General features: G+C 40.2%; 1 protein-coding gene across 1 annotated transcript in view; it reads left to right on the top strand.

Annotated features, from left to right (window-relative positions):
* Window positions 1–11265, top strand: part of LOC119415992 (matrix metalloproteinase-15) — a 17513-nt gene extending 6248 nt beyond the window's left edge. The window contains exons 6-10 of the mRNA XM_037683162.1: window positions 2922–3304; window positions 3402–3540; window positions 8112–8262; window positions 8898–9013; window positions 10748–11265. Of these exons, the coding sequence (XP_037539090.1) occupies window positions 2922–3304; window positions 3402–3540; window positions 8112–8262; window positions 8898–9013; window positions 10748–11199 (1241 nt within the window). The 3' untranslated portion in view covers window positions 11200–11265. The remainder of the gene's footprint in view (window positions 1–2921; window positions 3305–3401; window positions 3541–8111; window positions 8263–8897; window positions 9014–10747) is intronic.
* Window positions 11266–15095: the final 3830 nt, after the last annotated feature.

Genomic DNA, 15095 nt, shown 5'->3' on the forward strand with positions numbered 1-15095 from the left:
GATAGTGAACATGACTGTGTGATAGTGGACATGACTGTGTGATAGTGGACATGACTGTGTGATAGTGAACATAGCTGTGTCATAGTGAACATGACTGTGTGATAGTGAACATGACTGTGTGTTAGTGCAAAGCAGTGAAAAGAAAAGGGACAGTCTCACAAAATTAGGCACATCTGGTCACCCTGAACACATCTGTGTGTTAGTGAACAGGTTTGTGTGTTAGCATGTCAGAAATGGCTCCAAAAAGCATGCATAGGTTTGTGCAGTGCACAGTTCAACTCGTGGACATTATTTAAAGCTGAAAACTTTGTGTTCTTTTCCAGAAAGTTTATATTTTTTAACCTCTAGCAGTTTGTTTGGTTCTTGTCTCATAACGGATGAAAAAAAGTCACATTCTGTTTTATAAACATGTCTTTGGTTTAAGTGCAGAGTTTTGATAAAGTAGATGTTTAACAAGCGTCTTGTATGTTGTCTTCTGGCAACACTGTGAGGTAAATGTTTTGCCTAGAATTATACAGTAGTTTCCTTTTCTGAAACGGATCTGAAGAGCTGTGTAGAAAATCCCCAGTTGTTGTATGAGGCAAAACATCTGATGATTCAGACTGACAAAGTGGAAAAACTTTTTTTTCCTCCGTCTGTTCTACAAGTTTTAGCTTTGTGTTTTTTAGTTTTTAAAAAAAGCTTTAATTGTTTCAAACAGGAACGGTACATAAACAATGTTCAAAAGGTTGTTTTTTTAAAGTCAAAGGCTAATTTACAGACCTTGTCCATTGTTGGGCTTGTGGACTTGAGTTTATCAAACATATTTTATAAGCAATTAATTTATTTTGAACTGTTTAGGCCTATTTTTAATTCCAGAATGCAATTTTTTTTAGCTTTTACTAGGCACATGTCCACAGGCCTCATTATATTTACAGCACAAAGTAAGCAGCTAACTGGTAAATAATGTGAAACCTTTAGAGACAGACTATTGATGCTAAATGGTGCTTAAAAAAAGCCAATATTAAATCCTGCTCTGCACTTCCATTTGTTTTTATTCTTCCAATTGTACTGAATCATTTGGAGGATGTTTTTACACAAGAGATTATCAACTGGACAAAAAGACGAATCAAATATTTGTCTTAGATCTTTTCTAATTTGATCAAAATCTCCCTGTGTTTTTGCACAGCAACCCTGAAACATTTCTACTCTGAGCATGTGATGCAATCTTTTCATGATGTGAAAACACAACAGCTGTCACCATTTAACTCCTGGGAAACTTTATGCTGCACTAAAAATATGTTGAGTTTATAAAGTTTTTTTGAATGCAAAACAGTATCAAACACTTCTAACTAGTAGCCATTATTATGGTAATCTTTTTAACAAAAAGTAATTACTGTCGGTAAGTGAATGTTTAAACCCTGCAGAGGCTGAAAGTTTCCCCTCAGTGATGACCAGCGTTCCCCCTCGTTATAAATGCTGCAGTACTTTTGTCTCAGCAAAACATAAAAGCTATTCAACCACAGAGGTTACGTAACTGCTTGTATTGGTATGTTTTCTTCTCTTAGCAACAAGCAGGGATCATTCATCTAAGAGTGGCAACAAAGTGAGTTAAAGCGGACTAAATGAACTTAAATCCAACGCACACGATGGAACATTGGGTTACTTTTATAGAGAGGATATTGTTTGACAAAGAGACGAGAGCAAAAACAAAATAGTTAAAATGTGTAAAATCAGTTTGCCGAAGTTTTTATAAAGCTCTGATCACACACTGAGCTGCACTGTGGGTTTGCAGCACTAAAATTATAGTTGCTCAAAAATTATTCAGTAAAATGTCGTTTTAAAGGGTTCAACTAATCCCTTTTTTTTTTTATATCGACATCGTACTTGATTTGTCATACTCTGTAAATAAGATATATTACGTAAAATTATTTTATTTGATCAAAAGTAAATGGAAATTTCTGCAAAATGCTGCGTGAGACCTAGTGCTGGGTGCAGAAGTTTTATTGAAGAACCTGAAACTGAGTTGTTAAAGGTAAAACAAGCAGAACATAAATTTAATTGGTAAAACGGTATCTAAAATGTAAAATTAGCAAAACCATACCTAAAAGCTAAAAGTAGCAAAACAGTAGATAAAAGCTAGCTTAGCAAGACAGTAGCTAAAAGCTAAAAAATCATGACTAAAGAGCTGAAGTAGATTTCAAAGAACAATGTTTTTGAAGGAATTGAGATCTCAGTGTATTTCAAGGTTCTTTGTTGTCATTCGCATCGCATGTGGTACATGTGGTGGAACAAAATTGTGTACACAGGATCCCAGTTCCATCCAATAAAAGTATAAATTGTAAAAGAAAAACGGTAATAAGATTTGAACACTGATGGATCATCATGGAACATTTTATGGGGGGGATTTATTTGTTGGGTGGCACTGTGGTGCAGTTGGTAGAGCTGTTACCTCTCAGCAAGATGGCCGTCGGATCAAATCCCAGCCTGGGGGTCTTTCTGAGTGGAGTTTGCATGTTCTCTCCGTGCATGCGTGGGTTTTCTCCGGGTGCTCCGGTTTCCTCCCACAGACCAAAAACATGCATGTTAGGCTGATTGGTAACTCTAAATTGTCCCTAGGTGTGAGTGAGAGAGTGAATGGTTGTTTGTCTCTATGGCCCTGTGATGGACTAGAGACCTGTCCAGGGTGTCCCCCTCCTCTCACACAGTGACTGCTGGATATTGGCACCAGTGACCCCCGTCACCCAAAAAGGAGGAAGTGATGATGGATGGATTTATTTGTTTATAAAGTTAAATAATTCAAAAAGTCTAAAAACACAGTGTTACTGATCGAGCCAAATGTTTTGATACACAAATGGGTAAAAATAAAAAAAAGCACTAGGAAAGCAGTGAAAATGCCGACTCTGCATTAAACAATGAACAATCTGTCTTATTGTTCTCAGGTCCTCCTTTGATTATTGATGCTCCGTCCACTTCTCCTCCCATCCCCGATGACGAACCCAGTCATGTCTCCCCCACCTCCCCCTCTGCTCCCGAAGACAAATCCTCCTCCTCATCCCCCACAAACTCCCCACCCAAACCATCGGACCCCACTGAAGGCAGCCTGGACCCCCCAGCCCAACCAGAGTCAAGTCCAACCGTACTTACCTCTTACCACACCCCCACCACCTCCCAACCTGAGCCAGAACCCACCACCCCACCTGTTAGAAAAGATATCCCGCCTCCCACCAGGACTCCCAAAGTCCCGGCCAACCAGCCCCCCAACATCTGTGATGGAGAATTTGACACGGTGACCATGTTGAGGGGGGAGATGTTTGTTTTCAAGGTGAGGAAATGTCACAACTCTTACACAGGAACGACTATTTAAAAGCCTCCAAAGGACCGGGCTGTTGTTTAGCGTTACATACGAGTGTCTTTTTCAGGGACGCTGGTTTTGGCGGGTTCGAAGGAACAGAGTCCTGGACAACTACCCCATGCCGATATCGGTCTTCTGGACTGGTCTCCCAAGTGACATTGATGCAGCCTACGAACGCCATGATGGCAAATTTGTCTTCTTTAAAGGTATGACATGTTGTTTATTACCGCTACAACCAATATAAGCCCATCACATCTTTTAAATCAAGTTTAGCCCCTTGATAAAGGAAGCGTGCCTGGATCGTTTGCTCTTCCTGCTTCTCTTTCACTGGGGCCAGAGTGGAAACATTTGCGTTTTGATTTGAGCTTGTTGGCTGAAAGGAAACGGTGCAAACGCATCGTTTTTTCCCCCCACACAGCTCGATTTATGAGGAGCTGAGCGCACATGCACAGAAATGTTTATACCATTTAAAACGTCATGAAAAAGAAAGTTCTCCCTTCAGCCAGATGATTCATTGTTTAAACATTCTGACAATCCGGCTGCAGATCGAGGGACAGTTTTGTGATAGTGTGTCTTTGCATCATTCAGTTTGTGTGAGCGTCCTGAACGAGTCCTCTGCAGCGTGGCAGCTGTTCTGGGCCCAGATTGCTCCAGCTGAGCCCCAGAAGGCCTCGACAGAAAGTTGGCTGCCTTCTTTCCTTACGCTGCGCTGCTCCAAAACGCAAACAGCTGTGGTGCTTCTCTTTTATGCACTATGACGATTTGTCATGCATTTTTGTAAGGTTTATGAGACGTTTGATCTCCAATTTATACTCATTAAGTTGTGCGTTGTGGTGAATTCTGTTTCGGTTGATTCATACGGAGTCGTTTTTTTGCATCTTTTGTGCATCAAAGCTATCCAAATAAAAAGGCTTATCGGCCTATGTTTTCATTTTTGGCTCCAGTGTTTCCTGATAGTTAATCCACTCTTCCATCTTTGAGTGAAACACGCCCTACTGGCTGCAGCACATCTAAAACCAGGCCAAAGCCTGACTGATCCAGCCCATAAACTGAACATGAGACGGGTAGATGTTGCTATCATAACTTAACCTGTGGGTTTGGTTGAGCTTTTGCAGTCACAAGTGATTTACAGCTGTGAGAGAGAAAAATCAAGTGTATGAAAGAAGGATCACTCCATTCATGTCTGAGTCAGGTAGCCATGATGAAGGGGTTGTTCTGACTTGTCGTTACAAATCCGTTTTTGGGGATTTAACTTCAAGGGGTCAGCTCTGACACCTCAATTCACATTTTATGGCAGTTGTGTATCCCAATGCATTCTAGCTCTTTCTCTTTGCTTATTGGTCTAACAGACACCATAAAAGAGAAATAAATGCATATAGACAGTGATTAGTGACTTCTCAGAGGTCTGAGTCAGCAAAGATGGACGAGTGTAACCTGTAAAACTCCACAGTGCGCCGACGGCCATCAGCTTGACTGTGAATTGAACATGAACTCTGTTTATTTAGGTCAGTTGTTGTTGTCCTTTGATTGACAAAGCACATTACACTATACAGTGACCACAGTGTGTCCCAAAACAATCAGAGCAAACATTAAACCAAAAAGAACCTCACTCTTCCAGCGCTCTGCCTGTAATTCACTTTTTATTAAAATCTCAACAAAAACGACTTCTGTATGAATAAATATTCTGATAAACTGTTCATTAACACTTTTTGACCTTAAAAACAAAACAAACTTAAGTCAAATCTTCAGAGTTCTTCCAAAGATGGCTGTTTATTTAACTTTAATCAGCCAGCAGTTGAGTAAATGTTTGTTTGTTTGTTTGTTTATCTTGAGACATTCAGGCTGCTGATGTGAGATCATGTTAGTCACATTAGACGTCCTGCAGCTTGGCTCTGTGTGCACTGGACAAGTCTGAAAAACCTTCAAGTGCCATGAAGCTGATGTTTTCCAGGCTCCATAAGGTTCAAATTAGTCTAATAAATTCTAAATAAATAAATAATGTTCTCGGGGTGATTATAGTGTCATTAGCAGGATTCAGGCTTACAGGTCAGTAAGAAATGAAGTATTTTTGTCTAGTTTTTGCTCGTCTAAATGTGGTCACTTTTGACTCAAAAAGATTTTCTCCTTTGGCAGCAGCTGAATAGGATACGACTCGTGTTTGTTCGGTAACTCGGCTACAGCTCAAGGTGGACCCGACCATAATAAGCTACACTTTTGGGGAGGGTTATCTGTGGATTCCTTGTTTGCATCACAGTTGAAGAGGTGTTTGTTTGTGTTGTTGCTGCTGCTGCAAATTCTGCTCTACATTCATTTGTCCAAATGTCTTGTAGTTGCAGTACGCTGGGCTTGTTTGTAGGTTTATTAGTACATTTATGACATTGAGGTTTATATTGTAATGACTCGTCAGGATGGAGGTTTTTATGTGAAGCCGCAGTAGAACGCTGAGTCACTTCTTCAGCCTGTTAACTCCTCTTTTATGTCAAACGGGGAAATTTGAGCCACATTTGATCTGTTGATCTTATGAAGAGCTGTTATGGAAATTTACTTTAGCCTTTCAGAACTGGAAACGTCGCCTGAACTGGCCTTTTCCATCTTTTTGAACACTAAAAATTAATTTCAGTATTTGAACAGCTACACAAGAACAGCTGGTTATTGTTTATTAGTTTCGAAGAGTCCACGTTTTTATTAACTTTAACTCATCATAGTCCCTAAAATGGCTGATTTTTGAACCTGACATGAGCTGTTTCTACTTTTACAAATGTCCATGCCTGATGAAACACTGATGGTGCATACTGTTTCCTTCATTGTTGGCTAACCTGAGAAGGCATTCAGAATTTACAGAGGATACATGAAGTTTTCCTTTGAAATGGTTTATGATTCTGTGATGGAAAATATTATTTATTGATCTGCTTCCTGATATGTTATAATATTGTATGTATTATACAATATTATTTTGCTCTACACTTCATCTTTCCTTAATTGACTCAAATAAGGAAGTTTGGTATCACTGTAGAATGAGGGTGCCAGTGGACAGCTGGGTAGAGACGTTTATCACCTCACCCCTGCAAGAAACCTTGAAAACCTCCTTTTCTCCCTGGACTCAGGCAGGTTCAGTTGGTTCTGATAATATGAAGGAGGGGGAGGCCCCTGACGAGTTTTCTACAAAACTAACTTTTTCATTTCAGGAAGTCGGAACGAGTCAGAACTCCGACAGGAAATGCATTAATAAGCTCTGTACTTGTGATGCATCGACTCTCTGTGGGTCTGGCTGTTCTCCAAAGCTTTGTAATAAATTTGAATGTCTTCACCTGATCGTCTGTAAATCAGTTGGTTTTTTTCTACGACTGATTCCTCTTTTTATTTTCCTCTGAGACTGGGACATAGGAACATTTGAAATGTTCCTAGAATATTTTCTCTTTGAAAATAAAAGAAATTCTCTGAACTCATTTTGTATAGGGCTCAGATTATCATGGTGTGTTCAAATATTTGTAAACTTTCTTGACTATAAATAATTGTTGGTTAGATGAAGAATTCCTCTTCAGTTTTATGGTTTTTGGAAATATCCCTCCCATTTATGGTAAGAAACTTTTTCCTGGGGGTTGCCCAAATATTTGTATCCCACTGCAGATGGACAACAACCAGCAGACTCTGATAGTCGATTTTCCATCCGTCCGTCCATCCATCCATCCATCCATTATCTCCTGCTTGTTCCAAAGTCAAGTCGTAGAAGCAGCAGCTTGAGCAGGGAGGCCCAGACATCTCTTTCCACAGCCACCTCGTCCAGCTTTTCTGGGAGGACCCCAAGGTGTTCCCAGGTCAACCGAGAGACATAGTCTCTCCAGTGTGTCCTGGGTCTTCCCCGGAGCCTCCTCCCAGTTGGACATACCCGAAGCACCTAACTAGGGAGACGCCCAGGGAGCATCCTTACCAGATGCCCGAACCACCTCAACTGGCTCCTCTCGATGTGGAGGAGTAGCGATTCTACTCTGGGTCTCTCCTGGATAACTGAACTTCTCAACCAATCTCTAAGGGAGAGTCCAGCTACCCTGCGGAGGAATCTCGTTTCAACCGCCTGTATCCATGCTCTCATTCTTTCGGTCACTACCCAGAGCTCATGACCATAGGTGAGAGTAGGAACATAGACTGACCAGTAAACAGAGAGCTTTTACAGCTCAGCTCCCTCTTCACCACAATGGACCGGTACAGAGTCTGCAATACTGCAGATGCTGCACCAATCCATCTGTCAATCTCACGCGCCATTCTTCCCTCACTCGTGAACAAAACCCCGAGATACTTGAACTCCTCCACTTGAGGCAGAACCTCACCCTCGACCTGAAGAGAGCAATCCACCCATTTGGACCATGGCCTCATATTTGGAGGTGCTGATTCTCATCCCAGCCGCTTCACACTCAGCTGTGACCCGCTCCAGTGAGAGCTGAAGATCACGGCACAATGACATCAACAAGATCACATCAGCTGCAAGTCGATTTTGCTGCAATAAATGTGGAAAATAGCTTAAAATGTCTCCAAAGGTAAATTTGGCTTTAACAGAAGGAGATCTTGGAAAAACTATGTTGTGCAGACCTTTAACCATATTTCCTTAAGAGTGACTTATTCTCATGCCAAGTACTGAATAACCTGACTTTCTCTTTCTTTCTTTAATTTCATTTGTCTCTTTTTTCTGCTTTTCTTCTTCATTAATTCATCTTATCTTGTATTCTTGCTCTTATTGTCCTAATGTCTTCTTAAATAAATTAATGTCTCCCTGTTTTTGCAGATGACAGATACTGGTTGTTCAGGGAGGCGGATGTGCTGCCGGGGTACCCACAGCCCCTGTATCAGTACGGACGAGGGATTCCTACTCACAAAATTGATACAGCTATTTGGTGGGAGCCCAATGGACACACATATTTCTTCACAGGAGACAGGTATGAGGCATTAGATACAAAATGGGAAGTAGGAGTGAAATGTTGGACAAAATTTCAGTGAGATTTGTTTTTAAAGGTTAGCTAAAGTTCAAAAAGCGTTCAATACAAAAACAACTGGACTTTATTTGTAACAGAAGACGTTTCGCTCCTCATCCGAGGAGCTTTCTCAATTCAAAGAGCAGAGAGTGAGAGATACAGGTTATAAGGCTGAGTGAGATAAGACACACACACACACATGTAGATTGGCAGTCCTCAGATTTCCACTTTCAAAAACATATAATGCAACTTTAAAACAGATTCCCAGCCGGTTTTCACACCTGATGGGAACAGAGGGGCCTCGTCTGTGAATTAGAGGAACAAAGACCTACTGTTTAGGTGTTTAGGTGTGAACTGCCAATCTACATATGTGTGTGTGTGTCTTATCTCACTCAGCCTTATAACCTGTATCTCTCACTCTCTGCTCTTTGAATTGAGAAAGCTCCTCGGATGAGGAGCGAAACGTCTTCTGTTACAAATAAAGTCCAGTTGTTTTTGTATTGAACGCTTTTTGAATTCATCATGTCCTGGATGACTGAGAATCTTCACCAGCATGTTAGCTAAAGTTCTTTTCACTGAATAAATCTGTTTGTGTGCAGGTACTGGCGGTACAATGAGGACACCCGGACCACAGACCGTGACTTTCCCAAACCAATCAGCCGATGGGGCAAAATTCCTCCTTCCCCTAAAGGAGCCTTCCTCAGTGATGATGGATGTAAGTAAACCCTCAAGGCTTTGTTTTAGGAAAAGCTTGTGTTTATGAGAATATGTAGCTGAAATCTATACATGAAGTGTTGGAAGCAGGAAAATGAAAGCAGGGGCAGATGGGAGATGGTGGGTGGGACGGAATGGAAAGTGAAATACACTGGAGACTGGTTAGGCTGGAGCCGACAGAGCAGAGAGAAGGATGAGGGGATGACGAGGAGAGGATAAAGAGGAATGAGAGCTCCGGTTTGAATGTCGACCTATTCTTCCTTTGGAAATTAGATTTGTGGCTAAGCAGCTCGAAACCCTTCGGTCAAACCTCATCTCCGCCCAAACGCCCCGAACGTTTCTGCAGGCAGCCAGGCCTTCAACCCAGAGCCAAACGCACAGGCGGGAATCTAATTCTGGAAAACTGTGTGGTTCTTCACACCATTCTCTCAATTAGAGCAATAAATCAGTACATCTCATAGATTTATTGCTTTATTTGACATTTTTGTAGTTTCATTTCGACAATTTATAATGCAGAGCCTTATGTGGGAATATTGTCTCCATGTTGAGGAGAGTGAGAAAGATTAACTGCTCCCTAAAGAAACATTCCTGAGTCTGCTCGTTGTTTGCACAATAACTGAATATAGTTTTATGCCGCAAGACTCGTCTTAAAGTAAATGAGGAAGTTTTAAATTAAAAAGATTCTGCATTCTTGTAAAGTCAAATCAGTTGAACTTTGCTTGGCAAGGAAAAGTTGCTTAAAGAAGTTTTTTTAACGGGGTCATGATTGGGTATCTTACCTGCAGCAGAAAATCTAACAATCTACTTTGAAACATTGGAAGAGAGGTTTCATGGGGATGTCAAGCCTAATCATGAGGGAATTTCCACCGTCTTAATCAATTCAAAACTTTCCTAAGTGCGTGGTGAAGGCTGCATAAAATATTTTTATACCTCACCACGGTGACATTTTTCACGAAGTTGCTATATTTTTAACTGAACGTTAGCATGAACCTTCTGTTTGTTTCTTAAACGAACAGTTCTTTGTTTATAAAATAGACTCATATGAATGTCCTCTTATCTCCTCAGATAAAGGCATGTTGTCCTCACTTACAATCTTTCTACGTCACTGTTTATTTACATTATTTTGGGATTAGACTGATGGGAGTGATAGACATGGAGGTTTTACTGCAGAATGTATTCTGCAGTTACAACACATTTAGCATAGTTTAGCAGATGTTTGGTAGAGAAAAGAATGTCAAAGAAAACAAATGTCTTGTGCTAAAGTGACAATGTGTAAAAGTATCTAATGTAGGCTTGGTAAATCTAAATTTTGAGTTGTTTTAGAATATGTAGATTGTGAAAATTCACTCCTAAATGTGTTTTACTCTGAGTAGCAGTAATCTTGAAGAATTCCTCCCTAATTCTTCAAAATGGTATCACTCTGACTGTTGTCTACTGCAGGTGAGATACTGATTAGCCATAACTACACCACACTAACCCTTTTCGGTAAACTAAACTATTTCCTTAAAACCTTTTCTGTGATTTTGTGTCGTCTGGCATGGAAGACTTGTGTCATGTTAATTTTATCACCTGCACTTGTCTGAGACAGTCTTAGAAGATACTAAACTGAAATAAGGAAAATGTTTTAAAGCTTCTTTTTGTGGGTTTCAGTTGTAAAATTGATCCATTATAAAGCATGACGTCCTCTCTAGTGCTATACATCAGCTGATTATCTTGTGCATCTTTTTCCTTGCAGCTTACACTTATTTCTACAAAGGTACCAATTATTGGAGGTTTGACAACCACAGATCAGAAGCAGACAAAGGCTATCCCCGCTCCATCCTGAAGGATTTCATGGGCTGTGCGTGGGTGCCCGACCCAAAGCCGGACCCAGACCCGGAGCAAAAGCCGGAAGAGAAACCAGTCAAGCCTTCAGACAGAGGCCAAGATGAGCATAAAGAGCCAGACAAGGACCAGGACAAAGACAAAGACAGTAAGCCTGACATCACAGAGGAGGAAGAGGTGAATGTGGTTGTGACTGTAGCTGACAGTGAATCAAAGGTCACGACTCTGATTATGGTGATCGTACCTCTGGTGCTCATCTTGTGCATCCTCGTCCTGATCTACGCAATCCTCCGGACTCTGCAGAACAAAGAGACACCGAGGGCCTTGATTCACTGCAAGCGCTCGCTGCAGGAGTGGGTGTGATGAGATAAATAAAGAACCGCACAGGTATTCATCATTTTTTGTGGTGAGGTGCTGTTAGAGTCGTGTGTGTGTGTGGGGGTGGAGGTTCATAAAGCTGACGGCTTACCTCAGCTCTTTGGCCCCTGATACTCGTGGTTTTTTTTATTGCTCAAGTGTTGAGGCCAGTCGCTGCCTGTGGAGCGGCAGTTTCCTTCATTCTGGCCTTGAATGTAGCTCTGCCAGGATCTTTTATCTGTGCCTTTCTAATGTCTGGAATAGTGCCTGTGTTTAATAAAAATGTCCATTAGAGCCCATTTTAGCCACTTCATGAGTGTACTAAAATACTCTACAACTGAAGCAACTGTTGATTTTCTATTGATTTTATTTGAGTGATTTAAATGCAGACATAGTCAGTAAAGCACATACGCTACACAGAAAAACTCAAGTTTTTCATATGTTGACTGAAGTGCCTAAACTAATCACGGTGTGTTTTTATTTTCTGTGTAGAACGTTTGCACTTTTCTTCTTCGTTTTGCTCGACTGCAGTTGTGTGCGTTTTGCAAAGTGAAGCTAGCACAGGAGTGTTGGACAGCTGCATGTCCATGACCTATTTCCCACTGAGCCCCTTGTGTCCCCCTCTCCTCCTCCGGCTCCGTGGTCCAAGCTCAATGTCAGTGTTAAAGGCGTAGCGTTCCTCGAAGGAGTATTGTTAAAATCTGTTCACTAACCCGTGATATTTTGCAAACAGTACAGACAAAGGAACCAGCGCCCATCATCACTCCACCTTAGCCTTCGCCCCTCTCTGTGCTCATTTATTCGCACATGCCCACATCTGCAGACGCACGAACCACTTGTTAAATCACACAGATTAGTTTTTTTGTGCACAGACACACAGGCTCCAGTCGCCCCTCCTCCCTTCACAGCCATGCTCACTGCTTGGCCTGCAACGCTAAAAACATGATCCCAGAGGAGCCGTATTGATGTACGACTGGTGCCAGTGCTGGGAATGATTTGCTTTTTATGAGAGGAATGTTGTGGCGCTTTTAAACGTCTACAATGTTGTGAAAAACTAAACAGAACAAGAAGTAGCGTCTTTATTTTTACTTCCTCTCATTTATTCATCTGAAGGTAAATCGATCTGGAGCTAATCGTAAATAAAAGGGAGAAGTTTGCAGCAGAACGAGTCGAGGTCTGGTGTCGATTCAACCCACATGTTGCTGATTTAGTCGTGTCAGGCATGAGAGGAGGAGGAGGAGGAGGGGGATTTGAGGGAAAATGTTAAACTTTGTAAGAATGACGAGAAGGAGGTTCAGATTGAGGAGGGGAGAAGCAGCTTTAGTTTTCCATTATTTTGTGGAAAAGGAGGGGAAATGAAGGAAGGATGGAAGGATTTTGAGGAGGGGCAATGCTGGCGTTGCACTTCCTGGCCTAGATCGAGCCACTGACTCCTCTTCTGTTTTGTTCATGAGCTGAAGGTGATCTCTGCATCTCTTGCTTCCATTTAGTTTGTTTTTTTTAAACCGTTTTTTTCCCCTCTAGTTTTTTTTTTATTTCTTTGCCTTTGTGCACTTCAGCGTCCCCACATGTTCATTTTGTCCTCACTCTGGTGGAAAATTCAAGCATTTAACAGATCATAAATGCACAGAAACATCTGCCGGATGTGATTTGATCTTTTCTCCTTGTATGTTTCTCTGTGGGACATTCCACTCTGGGAGTTTTTTCTAATTCCTTTTAAAACATGTTACATTTGTTAGTCGTGTTTTTTCCATCTGTCTCATTAGTTTTATTAGAGAGGAGTTTTTTAAAACCAGTTTTGTGCCTTTCTGGATCCATTTAATTTGTGATTTTTGTACATTGACTTTCTTCGGGTTTTTTGTAAAAACAGTAGATTATTTTAATGTCAGTGCATGCAGGACATGTTGTGTAAAACCTGCACACTCTTGTGTGGAGGATTTTAAAAGTTTCACAATAAAACTCACAGCTAAAAAAGCAGCCATTGGTTTTATACATTTATTGTTTGTGTGTGTGTGTGTGTTTGTGTGTGTGTCCTTGTTTATGCTACTTTGTGAGGCCCATTTTTCCAACTTATACTGCATTGTGAGGACCAACTGCTCCTTATGGGGCCCAAAGCCCGGGCCCCATAAGAAGAAGTCCCGTTGGTGGGTTAGGGGCTAGGTTTAGGACTAAGGTGTGAATTGAGGATGTGTTAGGTTTAGGGTTAGGTATGTATTGGTAATGGTTAGGTTATGGATAAAGGTCATGGTTAGGCTATAGAAATGAATGAAAAATGAATGGAAGTCAATGCAAAGGCCCCATAAAGATAGCAAAACAAACCTGTGTGTGTGTGTGTGTGCCAGTTTAAATTTTGATTCTACTTTTGACCATAAGAGGGAGATGTTGCTTCAGAAATATTTAAACATCAAACAAATTTAACTGAATAAAAAATAAAGTAATGTAAAACTAAACAAAACAAAAAATCACAAGGAAGTTTGACTTCATTTTCTGTGAAGATGCAGTGTGAGAGCTGAGCGACAGCTGACATCTGATGAAGACGTAGGATGTGGATTGAGCAATAGCTGAATTTTTATTGGAATTTTTGGACTGGAATACAAAAATAGACAAAAAAGATTAATAAAAAAGACCAACAGGATGCATAAAAACTAAAAGAATCCATATATAGATTAAAAGGATGCATAAAAAACACAAAGGTCCCATAAAAGACAAATGATGATAATTTTTAAAAATCAATTAAAAAAACAAATGGTGCATAGAAAGACAGTAAGGATATTTATACATATGCAAACAGAGAAACAGAAAAAGCAAAATGGATGCATTAAAAAAACCCAAAAGATCATAAAATACAAAAATATATATAAAACAAACTAAATGGTATGTATGGGGGCAAATAGGGAGACAGAAAAACAAAGAGAATGCATAAAAGACAAAATCTTTGCATAAAAAGACAAAATAGATGTATGAAAACAAAAAAAAGGGCTTATTGGTAGAAATTATTATAAAACCACACATTTCAGTTGTCATATTTTCACTCAGAAAATGAAAAAAAAAAAAAAATTACCACAGAAAATGAAGTCACAAAACGACGACAAAGTCTCCGATGGAGCAAACATGGTTGAAATGAGACATTTCTCTTAGGATTAAAGGTCCTCGCTGCAAACCATCAAATCAAACATAACAGTTCTCATCTGTATGGTGCAGTTTGAAAGTGTTTAGAGTACTTTTACAGATATATTGACGTAAAATTATAAATGCAGGTATGCACTTGATGTAAACAAAGCTTTCATCTGCATATGTTACTCAACAAATCTGAGCTTAAATTGCACCAAAACATGGAAAAATGTTGTCACTCATATCTTCCTGTAGGTAAACAAACATGTGGTAGGTTGTAGATGTTTACACATTTTACTTACATTTTCTTTAATCTAGGGATACAAAATAAAAGTGCGAATTAGTTTTTTTTTTTATTATTATTATTATTACCAGTCTTGGTGACATTGCAATGAGAACCTATAATTATTTCATCTCATAAGTGAATCAAGCCTGCAGTTGTCGTGGATTAAAGAGATTCCCAAAACAACCAGGTGGAAACTTCATCAGATTTATTACAAAGCTTTGGAGAACAGCCAGCAATCACAGAAGATCAATGATTGACAAGTTCACACTTATCAATACCTTCACCTGTCTGTGGCTCCGACCCGTTCTGATTTCCTGAACAGAAAAAAAATCAGTTTTAAAGAACTTCCAGCCCCCAGCTCCTCCCCACCACAGATCATCTACAGCAGCTAATTTGAGTGCCACTTTTACTTTCATCTTTTTCTGTTTAGCTTTGAATCTCTTCCTCTCAGCTCATTACAGACTATTCAAACGTAAGAAAATGAAAGCAGCTATGGTTTTTCTGT

Source organism: Nematolebias whitei, chromosome 10, assembly GCF_014905685.2.
Source record: "Nematolebias whitei isolate Nwh7 chromosome 10, NemWhi1, whole genome shotgun sequence".
Taxonomy (NCBI): Eukaryota; Metazoa; Chordata; class Actinopteri; order Cyprinodontiformes; family Rivulidae; genus Nematolebias; species Nematolebias whitei.